The sequence below is a fragment of the Rhinichthys klamathensis genome, unplaced genomic scaffold (genome assembly GCF_029890125.1).
Source record: "Rhinichthys klamathensis goyatoka isolate OS25496 unplaced genomic scaffold, OSU_Roscu_1.1 h1tg000338l_1, whole genome shotgun sequence".
NCBI classification, from domain to species: Eukaryota; Metazoa; Chordata; class Actinopteri; order Cypriniformes; family Leuciscidae; genus Rhinichthys; species Rhinichthys klamathensis.
Genome location: NW_026606852.1, coordinates 2360814 through 2385998, shown reverse-complemented (window position 1 = coordinate 2385998; position 25185 = coordinate 2360814). Strand labels below are relative to the sequence as shown.

The following is a 25185-nucleotide window of genomic DNA, read 5'->3' as shown; positions in this document are numbered from 1 at the left end:
TTCCACTCCAACGCGTAGGCATGTCTCGTGGACGATGCTCTAGTGGAAGTGATGGTAGCCATCATCGCTGGTGGTAGGGTACTCAAACCTGCCTTGTCCTGTCTAGGAGCCACACATGGAGGTTTCAAAGATCGGGACGAGGGTGCCATTGGGTGCCCCGTCTCTTCGAAAGGGTCCTTCCTCAGAGGAATTGGCCGGGGAGGTGCTGTCGCGAGGAGTACAAGTTCTGAGAACCAAGTCCGGCTGAACCAATGAGGCGCAACCAATATGACCTGCTCCTCGTCCTCCCTGATGTCCCTGTGCAAGAAGGCTCACTGGGGGGGAAATGCATACTTGCGGAAGCCACGCGGCTAGCTGTGCGCCAGTGCGTCCGTGCCGAGCGTGCCCTCGGTTAGGGAGTAAAACAGGTCGCAATGGGACGAGACTTGGGAGGCAACATTCTACCTGTGCATCCCCGAACTGATCCCAAATCAGCTGAACCGACTGGGGATGGAGTCGCCATTCTCCAGGAAGAGGCTGAAACCGTGAGAGCTCGTCGGCTGCATAATTCAGAGTTCCCCGAATATAACGCCTTGAAGCGACCTCAGATGCTTCTGACTCCATAAGAGGAGGTGGCGGGCGAGTTGCGACATACGGCGGGAGCGTAGACCACCTTGTTGGTTGATGTACGCTACTGTCGTGGTATTGTCTGATTGGACTAGTACGTGTTGGTTCTTGAGCAACGCATGGAAGCGCTGCAGAGTGAGACGTACTGCCAGCAACTCGAGGCAATCAAAATGCCAAAGGGTCCTTTATAGGTGCCCGCGGCTGCATGTCCATTGCACATGGCACCCCAGCCCGTGGTGGAGGCATCTGTTTAGACAACAACATGCCTGGACACTCGTTCTTAGGGCACTGCGGCCCGTAGAAAGCTGAGGTTCGTCCACGGGGTGAAGGTCTGACGGCAGGTGGGAGTAACTGGTACTCGGAGCGTGCCTTGTTGCCATGCCCACCTCGGGACTCGATCGCGAAGCCAGAGCTGAAGCAGTCTCATATGAAGCAATCCCAGCGGCGTTGCTGCAGCTGCGGATGCCATATGCCCCAGGAGCCTCTGAAATAACTTCAGTGGAACCGCACTCTTGCCCTCGAACTGTCTAAGGCAAGTCAGCAGTAACTGCGCGCGCGCTTGCTCGTAGGCTGCACGCACAAGGCGACCGAGTCGATTTCCATACCGAGAACAGAGAACCTCTGCACGGGGCAAAGTTTGCTCTTTTCCCAGTTGACCCAAAGGCCCAGACGAGCTAGGTGCCGGAGCACTAGGTCCCTGTGTTTGCAAACTGGTCTCGAGAGTAAGCTAAGATCACCCAGTCGTAGAGTTAGTTCATAATACAAACCCTGTGTTGCCGTAGTGGCACAAGAGTAGCCTCGGCGACTTTCGTGGAGGCGCGAGGAGACAGGGCTAGCCTGAATAGGAGAACCGTGTACTTGTATGTCCGCCTCTCGAAGACAAACCGAGGGAACGGTCTGTGTTGAGGAAGAAAGGAGACATGGAAGTAGGCGTCCTTCAGGTCGATCGCTGCAAACCAATCCTGTGGCAGCACATATTCGAAAATATACGTTTGGCCGTGAGCATCTTGAGCGGAAGCAATTTTACGGTTCAAGACGCGTAGATCCAGGATTGGTCGAACCCACCAGTTTTCTTGGGTACAATGAGGTTGGGTTGAAGAAGCCGGACTTCATTTCAGCTGGAGGGGTGGTCTCGATCGTACCCTTCGCCCGTAGGGTGACGACCTCCGTACGCATGACAGGGGCATTGCCACCCACCACGGTATAGCGGATTCCCCGGAAGCGGGGAGGAGACCGTGCAAACTGAATCGTATAGCCAAGCCTGATGATTCTCGTGAGCCAGCGGGACAGATAGCAAAGCTCCAAAACTGAACCAGCGGGGTCATGTGAGCCACAGACGTACCCACGATGGGGCAGCGAGGCGGAATGACCGGCCCAGACGTGGGAGGCGGAGCGTCCCGATGTGGGGGCACGGTCATATGCCGCATCCTGACAGAGGAAGGCCAGGGGAAGGACCAGCCCGTAGGGTGCCTGCTCTGTCAGGGGTCTGGCGACAGAGGGGGATGAGAGTGGCGAGGCTTCTTAAGTAGCGCGCACGGCCATCCGCACCCTCTGGGGGCTCAGAGATGGGATGTCAGTTCTTTGGAGAAGAGGTTCTCCCCCGGCCCTCCGCCGGGGGAAGGAGTGGCCCTGCAACCACTTCCTGAAAGAACTGCAACCCACCTCTCAGCTGCCTGCTGGCGTTTGGCAGGCAGCGGGACTGGTACGGGCAGGGGCGCCTTCCTGCGACCACCTCCGCGGCGCGTTGTTGCTTGGGCCGGGCGGGACGGGGCGGAAGTCGCAGGAGGGTGCGTTCGGCGGAAAGTGTACTGAGGCGTCTGAGCCGGCGGCTGGGTGGCAATGTGAAAGACGGGGTGTGGACCGATGATAGTTCGTCGGTTTTGTTTCAGACCTGCCGTCTTAGGTCACCCAGGCCACCAGCCAAAGTATTCTCTCGCGTGGAGAAAATAGATCGGGGTGTGGATGAGGGGACTCTCGCTCTATTGAGCTCATCGAGTCTCGATCGCTACATTGCGATGGTCATATTCCCGCTGGGCGAACGTGATGCTTCTACGAACGCTGTCTGAGCGTGATCGATGCCCAAAAACGTCAAAACAGCGCTCGTGCCCATAAGCTGAATCTAAAAAAATGAATCCATGCAAATTCCGCAGACCCATGGCATTTCCTTGCCATTGGCTCGTTTTATTTCTATTTGTTATTTCTAATATAGTTAACTAATGAAAGCTTATTGTAAAGGTTCACTAACAAAAAGTACCATGGTATTTAATGAATGAATGTACATTTAAAATTTTAGGATTTCTTAGACATGCATTTGTGACATATTTGTGACACCATACTGTAAAGTATGACTAATCCAAAACATAACTGGGAACTTCATTAAGAACCAAAATCCCATTGTAAGATATGAAGTCTCAAATGTGACATACAGTCGCAATCGTGATAAATAAAAATGCAATTGTAAGATATAAAGTCATAATTTGAGACAAAGTCACCATTGCAAGAAATAAAGTAAAATACTCTAAGGCAGAAAAAAAATTCTATAATCTGATACCATAAACTGTATTATGGATTTACTTTATAGTGTAGACATTTAACATCAATTTACAAACACTCTTACTGATAGAAACATTGATGAGAGGCCTGAACACGTACACACTTATTTACGAGCCCTAAGGGTGATCCTGAGACCACTGATGGCTATCGTTTTGTTTTTCACAGCACATTCAGAACAATTCGAGCTTCCAGCTGGCAGCCTATTCCTGCCACAAATCCATCCGAGAGCTCCCAGATGAAGCCATGTGCCTCGAAGCATCTGTAACACGGCCGAGCCGTGGGGAAAAGGTCCCGGTCCGCTGCCACTGGCTGCTGCACCTGCAGGCTTCTCTCTGGGCCTCCAGTCTATGACGATATTTAAGGAGCCGGCCTCCACGCGGAGGATAATGTTACTGAGACCCGAAGCCCCCCACTGAACATGACCTGGAGTTACATCATAATTGTTTCTCTGTAATGAGTCAGCAGAGCGAATTTTTGTTTTCCCGCTGCTCGGCGACCCTGAACATTTCCGAGACGGTGTATGTACTTATGAAATAGATATATTACAGGTCTGGTCATTTTCATAGCTGTTTCTTTCTTAATGTAATTTTCCCGCAAGAGATTGTTTAGGCAGACTTTTGAGGGAACGAGAGTGGAAAAGAAATACATACCTAGTCCAAAGTGAGCCACTGGCTCCATCTCACACAAGTACCCTGATCCACCGTCTATAATGCGTGTGTGAGGGCCGTTTCTCTTGGTGTAGACGATCACCTTTGCCCCACGAGCAAAAGCCCCAAACTGTGTGCGTGGAATCACACGGAGCCATTTATTAGTTGAGCCCTGCAATGAGAAATCAACAAGTTATTTACTCTTTCAGATGTTAAAATTAAACAAAAATGCTAAACAACTTCAACTAAGGCTGCATTTACACTGCAGGTCTTGATGCCCAAATCCGATTTTCTGACTATATCCGATTTTTTTGATGACCCGCTTACATAATCTTTTAAAAGGGACCAGTATCCGATTTTTGCATTTACACTATACACTGCTGAAACTACCAAATGTAGACATTCTGACCTGGAAAATTAAGTAAAACAGTACGAAATGCAATGAATGCAAATGCGAATAAAATTATCCAGTGTTTTGCTTTCCACAATATTTTGAAAAGTCAGCAAAAAAGTCAGCAAAACATTGGTCTTGTACGGCGGAGAAAAAAAGAGGAGAGCCCTTTTTGGCACTGTAGCCACGACTGCTTAAAACCGTGCCTCCCATATCTCGTGAAATGTCTTCAAACACGGATTTAGATCTGTAACAACCCTGCATTTTTGCCTGCACTGTCTCTTCGCCCCAAAAACCTCAAAAAGACATGAAACCTCTGCATTGCTCCACTGTGTGTATCCTTCGTCCTCCATCGCGCCTATAATAAGTCATGTGATCTCAGTTGGCGGTGTCCACCTGAGTTGACGTCACTTTTTTAATGACGTACGACTCGCATTTACTGGGGAATATCCGATTTGTCTGCTTACATGGCACACGCAAATGCACGTATCCGATTCATATCCGATTTATTACCACATATGAGTGAGGCCTGAATCCGATCTGAGAAAATCGGAATGCATGCGTTTTTTTCCTGCTTACACGTTCACCGGTCATATCCGATCTGTGCCACATGAGAGGAAAAAATCGGATTTGGGTCACTTGAACCATGCAGTGTAAATGGGGCCTAACTAACAAGCTACTGTAACATGATGCATGCCTATTTGGAACAAATAGACCTGGGGAAAAAAGTACAAATTACATCTCTTAAAGTCACTATGAAATCAAAATTGACAATTCTCGTTTTATGGAGTATTGCAGTATTTATTATAAATGATGTATCTGAATAACAGATTTTTTTATAAAGTAACTTCCCCTCCCTCTTGTAACAACATCTCTTCTCTTCTCTGATGAAGTGTTTACTGGTGTGAGGGCGGGACAACCTGTCACTCACAGGAGATCAACTAACTATAAACAATCCAATCAATTCCCAATGGATAAAAAAATCAAGTCCTGCCCTACATTTTTCCTTATTTAAGAAGCCATATTACTCTGACATACAAACGTCATAATAAGGAAGACAAACGCAACTTTCGTTTCATGCCGACTTTAAATATCTCAATTGTCTCACCTCAAGATCAAAAGTTAGATATTTTGTCTGAGAAATAATTCCAAGATCATTTGCCAAAAGTCAACGATTTCAAAATGAACTCAAATAGTTCCATTACATTCTTTCTAGACCATATTATCTGATCTATGCTATCATCGTTCATGTTATATTGTATCTCTATACTCTTTTATACAGTTGTCTCATTTGCAGATACTGTACTTTCACTTCTCCTAAGGAATTTTAGAAGACAAAGTTGAGAAAAAGTTGAGAAAATGTAAGTGTAAATGATTTCACTGATTTTCCGAATTAGAAGTCGCCCCCCTACACCCTCAAATAGGGCACTATTTGAGGGGCAGCCATTTGTAGTGGTGTCCGAAACCATTGTGAATGTTATCGAGTGTACTCGTTCTATCCCACATTGCACCGCAATAATGAGTGTACAACCGATGTATGCTCAACAGCTGTCCGAATTCATTCGAATGTCTCGTTTTCATTCACTCCTTCAAGTGAACTGTATTAGTAGACAAACGTAGTGTATAGTGAATGAGGGTATAGGGGGCAATTTCGGATTCAGCCATGTTCTCACCTGAGTGACTCGATACAATGAAATGGGTTGAGCTGCACTTTCCCCGTGTGTCACCAGAAGATCCAGCTGTCCATCTCCATCAAAATCAGTCACAGCTGCTCCTGAAATGACAGATCATTCTGCTCAGACACAGCTGTAACAAATGTTGTTCCAACTTCTCGGTATTAACACTGTGGTTTTCTAATAATGATGATTCAGCTGTGAGTGGTGACTGCAAATGTCAGTAAATGACCAGGGTGCAACTCATGACTACAGTCATAGAAGCCTGGATTTATTATGCCATCTAGTGGCAGAGAGAGGATAACCAAGATTATGGTTTGAAGAGACACTGACTGAACCATTCCATAACTGCACATTTTAGGTGTTTTGTTCATCTAACACAAGTACAACTCATCATCTCTTCATTACCTGAACTGAATGTGCCTAATTAATACACACTACCAGTCAAAAGCTTGGGGTCGGCATTTATTTAATTAAAATGCAGTAAAACACTAATAATTTTTGTCAAATTTTTGTCTAAAAAATGCATTTTTGTCTTAACTAATTTTTGTCTTGTCGATGGACTAAACAATTAAGGTTAAACTACCTCAACTGAATAATAATAAACCTCAGCGTGAACGGTTTCTTCAGCTTGACATGGTGACTAAACTCACAATGTCCAAATGGATGATATGGGCAGTTTTATGGTCCATGATGAAAAATAAGAAGCGGCACACTGGTGACTTTCAAAGTATTGAACTAAAGGCTGAAGAGATTGTTTTAAGCTAATTTAAAAAAAATATATATATATTTTTTTTTTGGTATGATTGACAGGGGGATGATTCACAGTGGATGATTGACAAGCGGGTAGGTCGGTGGTCCTTTGATACTGTCCAAAATGCATCAGGATGGATTAGAGTTTACACAAGAAATATGATGTGGTGATATCCAGTAAAACAACAGAAATGTGAGTTGTCTTTTTAATACATTTTTGACAGACCACGCTCCTCAATTTTTTATTAAGAAGCGAGTGTTTTTAAACAAGCTTTGGGTAAATTACTAAGTTATTTTAAGGGGGAAATCTAAAATTTACGATTTGTAAAACTCATGGAATGGATTTACAAAATAAACAGTCTTCAATTTTGATGGAATGAAAGAGCCAAACCCTTCATACCGGTTCCCCGTCCCTCTGGTTCCGCAGCCTCCCCGATGTTCAGCTCCTCGATCTGTGGATCTCCGTGTTCTCTCCGAGAAACTCTGCCATGGTAGAGATTAATTACTTACTCACTTTGCTTTTTGGCTTGAGAGAGCTCCACACAATGGAACAGTCAAAGACAAATGTACCTTGTCAGCTGCATGTTATACAACATGTCTCAAAGGAGATATTCATTTACAGGCTCATGAAACCCCGGCAATATTGATTCAGTTAAAACATCTCTGGGGCTGGTAGTTCCTACTTTGTATTTTGATGACTAATAATGCTAACGAAGAGGGTTCTTTATACAAAAAGGTTAAGTCTTTGCTTTCTGAGAACTAAGGTTCAGATTGTTTGAGTTTGGGATTAGGAACAAATTTGAAACAATGTTCTGTTTAATGCTACATCCAGTCTTCTCATTAGAAAGCACTCGCATAAAGAGGTCGGATGTAGGGGGAATTTCCCATCAGGTAAAGTTGTGGTTGGACTGGGTTGTATTTGTGGTCTGGTGGTTGGACTTTCTGGCTTGCCCTGCCGCCTGGGCTTACCACCAAATCCCCAAAATAGAGGACGAGTTTCCATAATTATTTTCTACCTTACAATGTAAATGTTAACGAAATAACTCTGTTACATAATGAAAATAATGTTTTGTGAGGTCATGTTGATCTAGCAGGCAATTGTATAGATACATGAAGAAATAAATTATTCCAGAAACACAAATGATCCCTGGGAGGTTATACTTATTGTTTAATTGATTTTTTTTTTTTTTTTTAAATGAAATCTTACTGATATCTTTTATGAACAAAAAATAAATAAATACAAGAATGATAATAATATTTTATATTTTTTTGACCAACAGTATTGTTACTGTTAACTAAAACTCGTTTCTTATTCATTTAAATTAAAGCTGAAATTAAATAGAATATAAATTAAGAGAAAATAATCAATTTTGCCCTGACAACTATTTAAAATAAAATAAATAAGTAAAAATATAATAAGTAGTAAAATTAATAAAACTAGAACTGAAATAAAAATAGCTAAATAAAATAGAAAAAAAAATCAAGAACTATTTTTTTTTAAAGTACAAAACAAAATCTCAAATTAATTAATAAATACTATAATCATTTAGAATTAATGCTAAAATACCACTGGTGACGAGATGTAAATTTCCAAAAACAACAAAAACTTGTGCACTATATTTCTAAATTCCTTATTAGATTTCAGAACTATAAACGAGGGATGTTTGTAGTGAATAACGACCAAAACTTTCTGTCTGTCCCTCAGACAAAGCTATTGAAAGACTTCTGAAGACTTTAAATATAGCACAAGAAATGTATTTTTAAGGCACTTTATTGCCATTTTTGGAGCTTGACCGTACTTAATCACCATTCACTTACACTGTATAGAAACAATCTTTATGTATATTCTGCTAAACATCTCCTTATGTGTTCTGTCCTCTAAGATCTAGCCTATGCATGCCAGTATAGTATTTTTGTACATACCTAAACAGTCTGTTGGCTGATGGTCCTCTGTAGGCAATGTTGTTGAAAAAAACCTCCAGTTCATTGTCATTATCGAAGTCAGCTACGATTACGGTGCGAACAGGAGATGGCATGGAAAACTTCTGTGTGGCAATGTCCTGTTACAAAGATCAAAAGTTGAAAGCACACTGTTTATATTCTTTACACTTGGGATCAATCAACCAAATAATGTCTCACTTACAATGAGCGTATCTGTCTCTGCAGATTAAACTGGGACAAGAGTGTGTTTTTTTCCCCCTTCTCTGATAGGAGAATGTCAGCTTTAATATTTGGAGAGTCAGATGTATGACGATGACATAAAGATCTAAGCTGCAGGTAAATCACAGTCTAAAAACTTCCGGGAGTGGGAGCAGAAAAAAAGTAACTGCTATCGTCGCGCTTCAATAGTGCAGCAACGAGTCATGGAAGAGTTATTGAGCATGCCGGCACTCTCTCAAGTATTAACCCCAATTTTAATTATAGGGCTCATAAAACCTGCAGGTGAAAGCCCATGAAGTGACCTTCTGCTGTCTGGTTGAAGGAGAGGTGATGGCCATCTCTGGACAGGACCCAGAAGAGGAGGTAAGGTTGAGCATGAGACAATACTGATCATCCCATGGATGGATAGATGGGCGGGTGGATGGACGGACGGGTCATTTTTTTCATAGAGAGATAGAATGACAGACAGAACGACACAGACAGACAGACAGACAGACAGACAGATAGATAGATAGATAGATAGATAGATAGATAGATAGATAGATAGATAGATAGATAGATAGATAGATAGATAGATAGATAGATAGATAGATAGATAGATAGATAGATAGATAGATAGATAGATAGATAGATAGATAGATAGATTTGTTCACCCTTATTATAACTAAAACATGCACTTACACTAGCTGGTGGCCTTGTTCAGCCAAAGTTTAATTACCACATGGAATAACAGAGCATCTTAAATCACAATGCAATTATACATGGCAAAGGTCACAATACCCTATGCTGATGCATAATCCTTCTGTAAGCTCTCTCCTGAGACATTAACCCAACAATTGACCCCCATAAAACAGCTTCCTGCTGACATTTATCCCTGTGCTAAAGAAGCCAATCACTGGCGCTAACACTGGGATCAAACTAAATCCAAGGAAGGCTTACACACACACCAGTCCAGTCAAACACAATTATCTGACACACTCTGGTAAAACAGAGCTCCATGACTTACTATTGCTGGAAAATAGATACAATTTTATGTTCATTCCTTTTTGTGTGTTATTTTTTTAAGGAAAAGCTTGCTTACATAGCCTAATTAAACCATTAGTTCAAGATTAGCAGACTTCCAAATTGATTGGCCTCATAGGACAAATGTTTCTCTGAGACAAAAATAAGATTAAGGAGAGCAGATTGAAATTCTGTAAGACTTCTGCAGCTCAGTCAAAAGTCTTTTCTGCTCACCAAGGCTGCATTTATTTGAAAAATAAAATTGTGAAATATATTATTAAAACTTAAAATAACTGTTTTTTTTATTTTGATATCTTTAATTTTTATATATTTCAATGTCACTTACTGCTGAATTTTCAACATTCCCTGAGGGAGGGAACGGAGACGTTATGTCGACTGACAAATGGGAATCCCTAATCGCCTCTGAGTCTTAGAAAAAAAAAGGCCAAAGGAATTGGAGAGTGGAATTGACATGCTAAGCTCCCGTTGAGTCGTAACGTACCCAGCATCCCACGTAAGCCCAGAATGATAGTCCTCCATGCTAACGGGATGGAAGGGACAGGGCTTACCATGGAGACGGTCGTAGCTGCTGTTCCTTTACATTGTTATTTCACAGGAAGATAGCTTCGATTCACAATTCCATTTTTTCAGCCCTACTACAGTCAGAGACAGAAGCAGGGCAGAGCAAAATCTGCACAGGGAAAGACACAGATTTACCGACAGGGAAACCGTGCTGTGGAAGAATACACATATGGAATTACCCAGGGGGAATCACAACACATGGGGCATCTAGCCCAGTACAGGTACTCGAGTACTGGGCCTGGCGTCGGACTACTCCGCCGCATCTGACTGCCGAAGGATGCTCGGAGGAACTCAATTCAATATCTCCACCCATAGAGGGGAATGGGGCTGCAAGCGAAACACCAAGCCAGCGTTCCCACACATTAGCTGTGTGTACCCAACACACGGGAAGAAACCGGCTCCACATGGAGATTGTAGAATCTCGCAAAGTCATTAGGTGTCGCCAAGCCCGCAGCTCTAATGCTTAGGAGAAGGCAACACTCCGAGTGGAGTGAGCCCCAACTATGAGGGGGCACGGCATGCCTTGGGATTGGTACGCCAAGGCGATGGCATCCACTTTCCAGTGGGCCAACAGCAACTATGCTTGGCAACTATGCTTGCTTTCCCTTCTGCTGACCTCCAAAGCTGACCAGACAAAGAACTGCTCAGAGCTTCTGAAGCTCTGCATGTGTTCCATGTAAACGGGACACAGCAATTCCAGGACTCGGTCTGCCTCCTCCGGGGTCAGCGTTTGCAAGTTCACCTGGTCCCGGAAGGGAGTAGTGGGAACTTTGGGCACGTATCTGGGCCCGGGGTCTCAGGAAGGTGTGAGAAGAAGCTCACCCGAACTCAAGGCAGGATTCGCTGACTGAAAATGCCTCCTTGTCCCCCACCCTCTTAATGGAAGTGAGTGCGGTCAGGACCACTGTCTTTAGAGACAAGATTTTAAGCTCATCTGACTCAAGTGACTCAAGTGGCTCAAAGGGAGCTCTCTGCAGACCAGAAAGGACCACAGAGAGAATCCAGGAGGGTATAAGGCACGGCCTGGAATGATTTAACCTCCTGGTGCCTCTCAGGAACCTGACGACCAGGTAGTACTTCCCTTGCAACTTACCGTCAACTGCAACATGATGTGCTGCAATGGCAGCAACATACACCATCAAGTTGGAGGGGACAGCCTCTGTGCCAACCCTTCTTCCAGGAAGGAAAGCATAGAACCGATCGGGCATCTTTGGGGTCTTCCTGATGGGAATAGCACCACTCAGCGAACAAACTCCACTTCAAAACATAAGCTTGTCTGATAGAGAGAGCTCTGGCTTGAGTGTTTTCTACCACTCACTGCTGGTGGTAGGCCACTTAAGTCTTCCGTGTCCCGCCCAGAAGCCACATGTGGATGTAAATTCTTCGCCCGGAATGGCGTTGTGACCTGAGCCGCAGCTGACTCCAGAGGAGGAGATGGCGGGTAAGTTGGGACATGCGACGTGAGCGTACACCGCCATTTTAATCAATTTAATGCATCCTTTCTGAGTAAAAGTATTAATTTCTTTCAAAAATAATACTGACTCCAAACTTTTGAACAGTATAGTATTCAAAAAATGAATAAATGAACAGACATTTATCACAACATTCAGACTTGATTCAGTCAAGCTCTCAGCAGATTATAAAACTTCCTGTGTGAGTCTCAGGAAAAAAAGAGGGTCTTCGATCTTACTGTGACTAATTACAATCACTGCGCTTTACCAGCTGAAATGAAGGCCAGGTTGCTGCGCAAACAATAGAACAATGATTAGAGCATAATTGAATACTCTATTCAGACAGCAGATGTTATTATTTTATCCTCTGTATTCCGTCATAAGGATTTAATTATGCAGCTTAAAATGTAGGGATCATGTTTTGTTCTGCATTACAAAGATGAAGCCTACCATTCAGATATATTCACATCTAATAAAAACAAAACTAGATTTGCATTTCCTGAAGGAAATACCAGTGCTTGCAGAGCAGCTAAAGAACAACATTAACGTCTCAGGCATCGCAAGCACTGTAATAAACTTTTAGTGTCCTCCATTACAGCTAAAGGCATAAGAAAATAGAGATTTTAAAATCTGCACCTTAAACCTTTGCTTGCGATTGTTGCTGAGCTGTAGAAACAGACGATGAGGCCCATTCCAGTTTCCATAGACGATGTCTGTCTTCCCATCTCGATTAAAATCGGCTAACGCCACTCCACGGCCATGCTGCATTGGGTCATCCACCCCTGCGACAACAAAAAAGCTAATATTTCATTTCATATTTGCTGTAAAAGGTTAACAAATTCACCATCAAAAACAAAATCATCAAGAAAAAGAAAAGTGACAGCTCTTGCTTACCCGATTGTGCCGCAACTTCTGTAAAGGTACCATCTCCGTTGTTGCGAAACAGGAAGTTAGGACTGTACTCATTGTCACAGAATATATCAGGTAGGGTCTGACTGAGGATCGGACCAACCACGACCCCCCGTCCCCCTATAACACAAAGCAGAGACGGCCATCATCACCAAAAGCACAGCAGAAATCGTTAGTGGCTTTCCAGCTCATTTCCCCAGCCCCTTGCTCACTGCTGCTTTTGCTGACACAGACTCTGACTGCCCATAATCACATTACAAGGAGTGTGAACATGTGCATTTAAAAAGCTTTCCTTCAACACATCTTGCCCGGCGATCACTATTCTACAGCTTTGACCTCTAGCTGAATTACAGCAGCAAGTCAATTTTATTTGTATAGCACTTTTCACAATGCACAATGTCTCAAAACAGCTTTAAAGAAAATCATGCCCTAATGTCTATAAGGCCAGCTCTACCAAGCTTTTCTTTATGCTAAATATGAGCATCATATTAACAGGTTTAATGGCTCTTACTCTCAAATCTTTTGAATAACATTGGAGCAGAAATGTGGGAGTTCTTTTTTTTTTTTTTTGCAAAAATTTCTGATTAAATTATTGTAACATTAGGTACTGATTAAGTACTTGTGACATTGTTGTAGATGGTTAGAAATAAAACTACTTTTAGCTTTACAAATGAAATAAAATATATTGCGGTTGAAACCATACCATGTTTTGTGTCAATTAAACGTGATATGCGAATAGTGTAAAATATGTAAAAAATGAAATATGTGAATAAAATAAAATAAAATGCATTTAAAAAAGTAATTTACTTAACTTAATGAATAATTTAAAAACATACTATGGTTAAAACCATTGATTTTTTTTTGTCTTTTAAACGACAATAATATTATGTGAATAGGCCTTGGAATAAAATGTGTAAAAGAGAAAATATGTGAATAAAATAAATAATGCATTTTTAATATAAATAAAATAAAACATATTTTTAAGCCATTCCATGTTTTGTCATTCAAACATGTGATAATATGTGAAGCTTGCCGAAGTTTTGACAGAATCCTCCATGCTGAGGTGAGAATATCTTCATTTTGTTGCTACAGTGACATTTCACTCTTGCTCATACAAGAGTGCCTCCCCCGAAACAGCTCTGAACAGTCGTCCGAAGCCCTGCTCTCCCCATAGAGATTAATGGAATGGTTGCTTCATTGAGTAAGTCAGAGCTGAAATACGGCTCACTTGTCCTTGTGCCTTCACATGACTTTCAGTGCAGTAAACAGCTGAGTGGGCCAAAACTTCCATCTCTTTATTCAGCGCTGCCTTCCAGGGCCCTGTTCTCTCTATTAATGGATGCTTTAGCTGATAAACACTGTCTATAACTCAGTGATTCAAAGCTGATATGAGCACTGAGGTCTACTGTAAATCAGCCACAAGGCAAAAAACCTGGATCCTACAGCTCATGGCCTTTAAAGAGTCCTGGGTAATATATTCACTGTCTGACATCATCATACACTTACACACTCCCACTCATGCATTCATAAATAAGCGGACATGCACCTGTGAACTTGTTGACTCCGGCCTGCTCGGCCACGTTTGATAGCGCAATGATTCCCTTGGACAGGTCACTTGAACTTTCATCCATTTCAATCAGAGCATGAGGACCTACAGTCCCGCTGGCATAATTGGCAATGTAGATGGAATAACGACCTGTTCCCTTAAAAAAAAAGAAGAAGACAAAAGCATTAAGTGTACAGAGATAACTAATAATAGTTCCCTTTCGAGGGAACTCGAACAGCGTCGATACGACACTTTGAGGAATGCCCCCAGCGTAGCGTGTATGAAGCATGAATGAAACTATTCCAATCCTGATTGGCGTTACGTCATGACGTCACATGTGACGGCATACACGGAAGCTACAAAGGGACGCCGGCATACAACGGAGTTAGCTTTTTGCTCTTCAGCAAGTGCTCTGTGTCAAACTGTCTGTCCTATTTGGTGTTGTTTGTCCCGTAAGAACTTTAAATAAAGATTCTGTGGCTGGGACCTCACGTTTGCAGAGGCAGCGTGTAGATTTAAGGTCTGCATTGCAATACAGAATCTAGTTGCTCGGATCTCGCGTTTGCCCCTCAGCTCCTGAGGGGGCTGGCTGTGTTCATTGAGAAATTTCTTGACGCGCACAGCCGTGCGTTTTCGGGTGTTTCAGCCTCACTCCTGTTGACTTTCTTCTCGAGAAGTGAAAGCCAAATATATTGTCAACAACTCGAATCTCGCGTTTGCCGAGCCAGCGCGTAGATTATGGGTCTGCAATAAAAAGGACAGACGCAATCTGTGAAATAATACTGTTTGGGTGTGAGGCATTTACTGTCAGCTCCTGAGGGTGCTGGCTGTGTTCATTGATAAATATCTTGACGCGTACAGTCGTGCCCTGTCAGGTGTTTCAGCCTCACGCCTGTTGACTTTTTTCTCGAGGGATGAAAGCCAAATATTGTAACGGCTTGAATCTCGGGTTTGCCGAGGCAGCGTGTAGATTATGAGACCATATAAATGAATATTAAAACAGTATTGTCTGATGATTATGGCTGCATTTAATCCTAAGGAATTTAAATTATGGAATAATATTATCTGAGATATGTTCTAACTTTGAGAAGTTAGATTTTAATTCAGCCTACCATTCAGACCATGTTTCACTTATCCAGTGTTTATGGCTGCATTTAATTATGAGGAATTAAAATGATTGAATATTATCTGACTTTAAGATATTCAGCCAACCATCCAGAACAGAAGGAGAGTGTCGCTTCTAGAGGTCTTGGGTTAGAGAGCTTGGGACTCTAGGTAGCGCTCTCGCCCACAGCCTACTGAGAAGACGGATCTGAGGACCGTCCTTTAGGCCTGGAAGGCGTCAGGAAAGACGTCATACTTCCTAAATCCGTTTCCGTATGATCAGGGTTACGCGCAGATGCATTCTGTCCCAAGGCCCAGTGTGGGTGCGCCATGTCGCCGTAAAACCGTTTCGACATACGCATCCCTCACTGGCTTGGGCGCGGTCATGGACGGCCGCTTTTCGAGAGGTCTGTGGCAGGACCGGCACCATTCTTGGCATATAAATTGCCTGGAAATGCTGGCGGTCTTCAGGGCTCTGAGGAGCTTCCTCCCAGACCTCAGGGGTCACCACATTCTGATACGGTCAGAAAATGTGTCGGTGGTCTCCTACTTGATTCATCAGGGGGGTCTGAGATTGCGACCTCTATCCAGATTGGCGCATCAGATCCTCCTGTGGTCCCAGGGGAAACTATTATCTCTCAGAGCAATGCACGTCCAAGGGGACCAGAATCAGAGAGCAGACATCCGGTCGAGGCAGGGGCTGAGGCCCGGGGAATGGAGACTTCACACCGAGGTGGTGAAGTCGATATGGAACAGGTTCGGCCCAGTGAAAGTGGATTTGTTCGCGTTTCGAGGGACGTTCCACTGTCCACTGTGGTTTTCTCTCACCCACCCAGCCCCACTGGAGTTTGGATAATAATAATAATTATTATTATTATTATTATTATCCCTCTGAGGAGGGACCTGCTTTCACAGGCCGGGGGCTCAATATTCACCCTCGACCAGACCTGTGGAAACTTTGGGTCTGGCCCCTGAGGGGGCTCAGTACCTAAAGGCTGGCCTGTCGGCTGGAATGGTTGAGACCATACTCAGTTCGGGAGCTCCTTCCACGAGGAGATTGTACGGCCTAAAGTGGAATGTGTTTCCACTTGGTGAAGAGAGCGTGAGGTGGACCCAATTAACTGCCTGGTTGGCTTCAGTGCTGGAGCTCCTCCAAGATCACTTCTCGGCTGGTCTAGACCCTGTCCACACTCAAGGTTTCATGGCTGCCATTACGGCTTTCCACGATCCTCTGATGGGCCTCTGGGGAGACATCAGCTGGTCGTATGTTTCCTCTGTGGGGCTTGGAGGATGAGACCTGCGGCTCGTACCAGAGTTCCCTCATGGGACTTCGCAGTGGTTCTCGGAGGGCTGGTCGAGGCCCCCTTCGAACCTCTGGAGTCGGCTGAGGCCAAGAATCATTCTCTCAAGGTAGCTTTTTTATAAGCCATTACTTCTCTGAGGAGAGTAGGAGATCTTCAGGTGCTCTCTATATCTCATGGGTGCCTGGAGTTTGTTCCAGGTGACATTAAGTCTATCTTGCATCCCAGGCTGGGCTATGTGCCTAAAGTGCCATCTAATGTGGCACGGCCTACGGTTCTGCAGGCTTTTCATCCTCCACCTCACTTGACGGCGGATGATGAAAGACTTTACTTGCTCTGCCCTGTCAGAGCTCTCAAGATTTATGTCCAGAGGTCTTCTTCATGGTGGAAGTCAGACCAATTGCTGGTGTGCTTCGGGTCACCCAAGAAGGGGCTTCCCGCATCCAAACAGACCATCAGTAACTGGATCTTTCAGGCTATCTCTATGGCCTATCAGGTGTGCAGCTTGCCTTCACCTTTGGCCATGACGGCTCATTCAACCAGAGGCATGGCGTCCTCTAGAGCCCTTCTTTCAGGGGCCCCGATACAAGAAGTGTGCGATTCAGCAGGATGGGCCACCACTCATACTTTTATCAGATTCTATAGGCATAGTGGGAACTCGTTCCCCAAAGTGTCGTATCGACGCAGTTCGAGTTCCCTCGAAAGGGAACGTCTCGGGTTACAACTGTAACCCTTGTTTCCTGAGAAGGGAACGAGACACTGCGTCCCTTCGCCACGCCTTCCCCTGCCTGGGAGCGACTTGCTTCATCGCAAAAGCTAACTCTGTTGTGTCCCTTTGTAGCTTCCATGTATGCCGTCACATGTTACATCATGACATCACGCCAATCAGGATTGGAATAGTTTAATTCATGCTTCAGATGCGCTATGCTGGGGGGATTCCCCAAAGTGTCGTATCGACGCAGTGTCTACTGTAGTTCCTTTCTCAGGGAACAAGGGTTACAGTCGTAACCCGAGACGATTTCATGAGAAATGCAATACATTAAACTTTTTGAAAATTTCTCACAATTCTACATTATGCTAACACAATATACAAATGTTTCTGGGGTGAGTTCTGGCACTGTGGACTTAACTCTTTCCCCGCCATTGATGGGCATTTCCATCATGACTCATGTGTGAGAAAACGCTTCCCCGCCTTTGAAGGAATCTTTCCGTGTTTTCATTGTTATATGGTAGGGGGTGCTATTATGTATCTTCTGAAAAAATACTGAATCTACTTATCAAAACACATGCGAAGAAGCAGAAATGAGTGAAATCATGTGTAATCATATTAGGGGTGTAACGGTTCACAAAACTCACGGTTTGGTTTGGTTCGATGCGATACAGTGGTGTCACGGTTCGGTACATTTTCGATACAGCAAAAAGAAATGCCAGAGAAATTTCCTATTTATTAAAAGAAAAAATATTTGTAAATAAGTTTGAGTTTTCCTACATCTTGAAACGTTCAGGTTTATAAATGGGGGTAATCTTTGAACGATGAACAAATAATGTTTTGGTCATCACATTAAAAATAACATTTAAATATAGGCCTATATTTATATATATAATATTTAGATAATATGTGAGTTTTGAAGTGCTGGAAAAAGATGTGTGAAGTACTTGTCACGTGTAGGAGAGAGGACCCAAAAGCAAAGGGCAGTTTGACAAAGTTTAATAGTTCAGGCAAAATAACACAGGTGGCACATAGGGCGAATAAATCCAACTGAAGATAGTCTCATCCAAAGGAAAACGGAAAGTCTTTCAGTAATAGAACAGAAATGTACGGTCAGGGCCGGCAACGGGAAATCTCCGGAGGATGAGACAGGCTGGGTCCGTAGAGAGCCGGGAACGCCAATCCTTGACCACTCACGTTAGCTGAAGAAGTAACAAAGCAGAGACGAGGTAATACGGTAGACAGATTGAGGCACGCACCAGACAGGACACGACAGGGCTTGGTTCAGCAGGCACACAGGTACGTAACATATGGCAATAATCTGACAAAGAACAAAGGACAGGGAAGACTAGAAATAGAGAGTCTAATCAGAGAAAGTGGGAACCAGCTGGGGAGGAGAAGAGGGAGAGTGATAAGGTGATGAGAGACAGCTGAGAGCGGCAGAGATAATGAATGGGAATGTGTGTGTGTAAATGGATGTAATAAAGAGTGTGACCAGGAGAGGGTGGTAGAGTGTAAGAGGAGGATACCGGGATCATGACAGTACCCCCCCCCCCCCTCAAGGAGCGCCTCCTGGCGCAACGGAGGAGGAGGACTGGCGGGAGCGGTAGAAGTCATCGATCAACGAGCGGTCCACGACGTCCCGGGAAGGAATCCAACTTCTCTCCTCAGGACCGTATCCTTCCCAATCAACCAGAAACTGATGACCCCGACCCCGGGGGCGCACGTCGAGAAGTTTGCGAACCCTGTAGATGGGAGCGCCTTCAACGCGGATAGGGGTAGTGACAGGACGGGGAGGAACACGAGTAACGGGTTTAATACATGACACGTGAAAAACCGGGTGAACGCGTCGAAGATTGGCAGACAATTTGAGTCTGACTGAGACAGGACTGAGTATCTTAAGGACGCGGAAAGGCCCGATGAATTTAGGGGCCAGTTTACGCGAAGAGGATTGGAGAGGAAGATTAAGGGTGGACAGCCAAACCCTCTGCCCAACGGAATAACGGGGGCTTTTGACACGACGTCTATTAGCGGCCCGCCGGGTGCGAGCACGAGACTTCAATAGAGCGGACCTGACCCCTCTCCAAGTACGCTTAGCACGTTGAATGAAGGCTTGTACGGACGGCATCTTAGAGTCTGTATCTTGTGACGAAAAAAGCGGAGGCTGGTAGCCGAGACAACACTGAAAAGGGGATAGACCAGTGGCAGAAGACGGGGCGGAATTAAGTGCGTACTCCGCCCAGGGGAGCTGCTCTGACCAGGAAGCCGGATTGCGGAAAGCGAGGCTACGGAGAATGCGACCGATCATCTGGTTTGCTCGTTCGGCTTGGCCACTGGTCTGTGGGTGAAAGCCGGAGGAGAGACTAGCCGACGCTCCAATAAGGCGACAAAACTCCCTCCAGAACAGGGAAGAGAACTGGGGACCCCTATCGGAAACGACGTCGGAGGGAAGACCATGAATCTTAAAGATCTTGTCGACGACAATCTGGGCGGCAATCTAGCAGACGGGAGTTAATGTAAAGGAATAAAGCGGGCGGTCTTAGAAAAACGATCAACGACAGTAAGTATCACGGTGTTCCCCTCAGAGGAGGGGAGGCCCGTGATAAAGTCCATGGCGACGTGAGACCATGGGCGAGACGGTAACGGAAGGGGGCGCAGCAACCCGGCCGGGGGAGAATTACCAGATTTAGTCTGAGCGCAAACGGCACACGAAGCGACGAAACGGCGAATGTCGCGCTCACGAGAGGGCCACCAGAATCTTTGGCGGACCGCGGCGAGCGTGCCCCTAACGCCGGGATGGGCAAACAGTTTGGATGAATGGCCCCACTGAAAGACCGCGAGACGAGCAGAAGGAGGAACGTACAAAAGACCCTTAGGACAAAGACGAGGAGTAACGGCGTGGGCCAGAGAGCGCTTGACCAAACGTTCTATTCCCCAGACAGCTGCACCCACCACCACGCCCTGAGGAAGGATCTCCTCCTTATTGGGAACAACCTCTGGGGAAGCAAACTGTCGCGAAAGAGCATCAGGCTTGAGGTTCTTAGACCCGGGGCGGAAGGAGATGGAAAAATCGAAACGCGTAAAGAAAAGTGCCCAACGAGCCTGACGAGCGCAGAGCCTCTTCGCGGAACGAATGTACTCTAAATTTCTATGGTCCGTCCAGACAACGAACGGGACTGAGGCACCCTCAAGCCAGTGACGCCACTCTCCGAGAGCTAAACGGATGGCCAATAACTCGCGATTGCCAACATCATAATTTCGTTCGGCGGGCGAAAGACGATGCGAAAAGTAGGCGCAGGGATGAACCTTCTCATCAGAAGATGAGCGTTGGGAGAGAATAGCTCCAACGCCCACCTCTGATGCATCAACTTCAACAATGAACTGTCTAGAGATATCAGGAGTTCGTAAGATCGGGGCGGAGGAAAAAAGGGACTTGAGGCGATCAAAAGCTGTCTGAGCCCCCTCCGACCAGGAAAATCGGACCCTGGCGGACGTGAGGGCAGAGAGAGGGGCGGCGATCTGACTAAAGTTACGGATAAACCGACGATAAAAATTTGCAAAACCTAAAAAATGTTGAAGAGCAACGCGCGACTCAGGCACTGGCCATTCCGTGACCGCACGGACCTTGGAGGAATCCATGCTAACGCCCTCAGTGGAAATTACCGAACCAAGAAATGAGATGGATTGCGCGTGGAAGGTACGTTTCTCGGCCTTAACAAACAGTCGGTTCTCGAGGAGACGTTGGAGAACTTGTCGAACGTGTAGAGTGTGTACTTGGAGAGAGGGAGAGAAAATTAAAATATCGTCGAGGTAGACAAAAACGAAAATGTTCAACATGTCTCTGAGCACGTCGTTAATTAACGCCTGGAACACGGCGGGAGCGTTGACCAGCCCGAAAGGAAGAACGCGATATTCAAAGTGTCCTAAGGGGGTGTTAAACGCCGTCTTCCACTCGTCCCCCTCCCTAATGCGGACAAGGTGGTAAGCATTACGAAGATCTAGTTTAGAAAAGATCTTGGCCCCCTGCAAGATTTCGAAGGCAGAAGACATGAGAGGCAAGGGATAACGGTTCTTGACCGTGATGTCATTCAAGCCTCGATAATCTATGCAGGGGCGTAATGAACCATCCTTCTTTTTAACGAAGAAAAAACCCGCACCGGCAGGGGAGGAGGAAGACACAATGGTACCAGCTTCGAGCGAGTCAGAAAGATACTTCTCTAGGGCTTCGCGTTCGGGGGCGGAGAGAGAGTAAAGTCTACCCCGGGGAGGGGTGGTGCCTGGAAGGAGGTCGATAGCGCAGTCATACGGTCGATGGGGAGGAAGAGAAGTGGCCCTGGAACGACTGAAGACCGCTCGAAGATCATGGTACTCCCGCGGGACCCCGGACAAATCACCCGGCTCCTCCTGAAAGACAGAGACAGAAGAGACAGGAGGGACAGCAGACATCAAACACTTGACATGACGAGACAAATTCCATGAAAGAATTGAACCTCTAGACCAGTTAATCTGAGGATTATGCTCGACTAACCAGGGATGTCCTAAAACAACAGGGTTAAAAGGAGAATGCAAAACTAGAAAAGAAATTGTCTCTTGATGATTGCCAGAGATGGTGAGACTCACCGGAGCAGTGGCAAAGCGCACTCTAGAGAGGATACTACCATCAAGGGCGTGGACAGGGGTGGAGTCTTTACGTTCAATGAGGGCAATCCCCTGTTCTCGAGCCCAAGTCTCATCCACAAAATTTCCCTCGGCTCCCGAATCGATCAAAACCGGACAGGAGGTGGAAAACCCTGGCCAGCGGAGAAGAGCAGAGAAAGTAGTGCGTGCGCGTGACGGAGGGTCTAGGGTTGAAGCGCTCACCAGTAACCCTCTCTCTACTGGTGAGCTCTGGCTTTTACCGGGCAGGAGGCAACACGATGGGAGGCGGAGGCGCAGTACATGCAGAGACGAGCCGTTGTACGGCGCTGGCGTTCGGCCGCGGAGATTCGTAAACCACCCAGCTGCATCGGCTCGGAGTCAGTGAAAGGCGGCGGTGTAGAAGAGCGAGCCGGGGTGGAGAAAAGTGCCCTCTCAAGGCTGCGGCTGCGGCGGCGCATGTCGAAGCGCTTCTCCACACGAATGGCCATATCAATAAGAGGATCCAGTCGAGTGGGTGATTCACGGGCGAGGATCTCATCCTTTATGTCAGCATTGAGCCCTTCGAGGAAACGGGCTACTAAGGCAGGCTCGTTCCAGTCACATGAAGCAGATAAGGTACGAAATTCAATTGAAAAATCTGCTGCTGACCTTCTCCCTTGACGAAGCGTAGACAAAAGACGGGAAGCCTCCGCTCCGAATGCAGAACGGTCAAAAACCCGCAGCATCTCCTCCTTGAAGAAGGAATAACGGCTGAGACAGTCAGCCTCCGAACTCCACACAGCTGTTCCCCACTCCCGCGCCCGGCCAGCCAGCAAGGAGATGACGAAGGCGATGCGAGAGCGATCCTCAGCGTATGTGGAAGTCTGTAGTGAAAAGACAACCTCACACTGAGTTAAAAAGGATCTACATTCCTTGGGCTCACCGGAATAGCACGGCGGGTTGTTCACTCTCGGCTCAGGCGTGTCACGGCTTCTAGAGGTGGAGGATTCCACTCGGAGGTGATGAAGCTGTTGTGAGATATCGGTCATGCGAGTTGCAAGAGAATCCATGGCATGGTGAGCGGCGGCCAGTTCATCCTCATGACGGCCCAGCATGGCTCCCTGGATCTCAAGTGCAGATTGAAGAGGACTCTCCCTTGCTGAGTCCATTTCTGGTCAGATTATTCTGTCACGTGTAGGAGAGAGGACCCAAAAGCAAAGGGCAGTTTGACAAAGTTTAATAGTTCAGGCAAAATAACACAGGTGGCACATAAGGCGAATAAATCCAACTGAAGATAGTCTCATCCAAAGGAAAACGGAAAGTCTTTCAGTAATAGAACAGAAATGTACGGTCAGGGCCGGCAACGGGAAATCCCCGGAGGATGAGACAGGCTGGGTCCGTAGAGAGCACGGGAACGCCAATCCTTGACCACTCACGTTAGCTGAAGAAGTAACAAAGCAGAGACGAGGTAATACGGTAGACAGATTGAGGCACGCACCAGACAGGACACGACACGACAGGGCTTGGTTCAGCAGGCACACAGGTACGTAACATATGGCAATAATCTGACAAAGAACAAAGGACAGGGAAGACTAGAAATAGAGAGTCTAATCAGAGAAAGTGGGAACCAGCTGGGGAGGAGAAGAGGGAGAGTGATAAGGTGATGAGAGACAGCTGAGAGCGGCAGAGATAATGAATGGGAATGTGTGTGTGTAAATGGATGTAATAAAGAGTGTGACCAGGAGAGGGTGGTAGAGTGTAAGAGGAGGATACCGGGATCATGACAGTACTTGAAAGCATTTCACTATTCCAGCCAAACTTTCATGGTTACAGTTAGTGTTACTATATTAAATCCATGGTGAATGTTGCTGATCTGTGGACTTAAAGCCTATAACTAGATCATTCACGGCACAATGTTTCTCCTGGTTTCCACGTCAGCGCTGTTTGATCTAATAGAGATCTACGGTTAATAACGGAGAAATTTGATTGCTTCTCACTAGATCTCGCAGCGATGTTATTACTTCAGTGGCGAATTCAAATGTTTTCTTCACTGGATCTCTTAGCGCTGTGTAGTTACAGTGTCGCTTGATCAAGATCGGCTCGCGCTGCACAGATGTTGCCGGTCCGAACTGATAAACGGTCCGTGAAGCACAATATAATGAGTAGCGCAGTTTTCATTACGTTTGCCATACCATTTGATGTTGCGCAACGTTGTGGTGGTCGCGCCGTCGCGGATTTTGTCAGCAGGAAAAATGGTCCAAGGAATCGTTCGGTTTGTATGCGTACCGAACCGGAAGCCTCGTACCGAAACGGTTCAATACGAATACATGTACCCTTACACCCCTAAATCATATGCATAAAATAACGCGATCATCAAAACTAAACAGCTTTTAAATCAAAACTGCCTAATGTTACTGAATGAAATGTCGAACCCATAAAGAGGAAACGACTGACAATTTGGGGGTGTTAAATCCGTGTATCATTCGTTCAGTCGTTTTTTTATTTAATATTGAAAGTAGAAAAATGAGAAAACTTTTTTTCCAATTTAGCTTGATTTTTTCTTTTTTCGTTCTGAGGTAAAAATGAATAAACAGCTTGAATATTCGATTTAAACACGTGGGCGGGAATGAAACGCCCCTTTCCTCTGATTTGTCAGTCGAAGATCAAACTGTTCCGTCATCAGTTCTTGTTCTTCCTCAGTTCCGCTCACTAGAATAATTGGGTAACACTTTATTTTAAGGTGCTTGTAATAAGCAGTAATTAACAGTTAATAAGACACTTATAAGACCTTATAAGATGCATATAAGATGCATATAAGCATTAACTACTTCATATAAGGGTTAATTAAAGGTCCTGGCCCTGAAGAGATCAGGGAAACTACTCCCTCTTGGGAAGGTCAATTTTTAAGTGACTGGGAGTTTGTGTTACCATTTATGTTTGTTCGGCTGTTCTAAAAGTGCAATGTATTGATACTTAAGAAATGTATTAATTAATTTAATTTATTTATTATCATTAGTTAATGCTTATTATGCATCGTATAAGGTCTTATAAGTGTCTTATTAACTGTTAATTACTGCTTATTACAAGCACCTTAAAATAAAGTGTTACCGAATAAGGGTCCTCCGCTGCTGCAGTTGTGCGGATTCTGAACGTGTTTATTGCAACTACATTTAATCTGTCA

At 45.3% G+C, this 25185-nt stretch overlaps 1 protein-coding gene across 1 annotated transcript in view; it reads right to left on the bottom strand.

Moving 5' to 3' along the window:
• The window catches only part of crtac1b (cartilage acidic protein 1b), a 48359-nt gene that overhangs the window by 7804 nt on the left and 15370 nt on the right, over window positions 1–25185 (bottom strand). Inside the window, exons 5-11 of the mRNA XM_056272424.1 lie at window positions 14274–14430; window positions 12713–12847; window positions 12455–12600; window positions 8547–8683; window positions 7024–7106; window positions 5871–5971; window positions 3810–3978 (exon numbers count right to left, since the gene is read on the bottom strand). Coding sequence (XP_056128399.1) covers window positions 3810–3978; window positions 5871–5971; window positions 7024–7106; window positions 8547–8683; window positions 12455–12600; window positions 12713–12847; window positions 14274–14430 — 928 coding nt within the window. The remainder of the gene's footprint in view (window positions 1–3809; window positions 3979–5870; window positions 5972–7023; window positions 7107–8546; window positions 8684–12454; window positions 12601–12712; window positions 12848–14273; window positions 14431–25185) is intronic.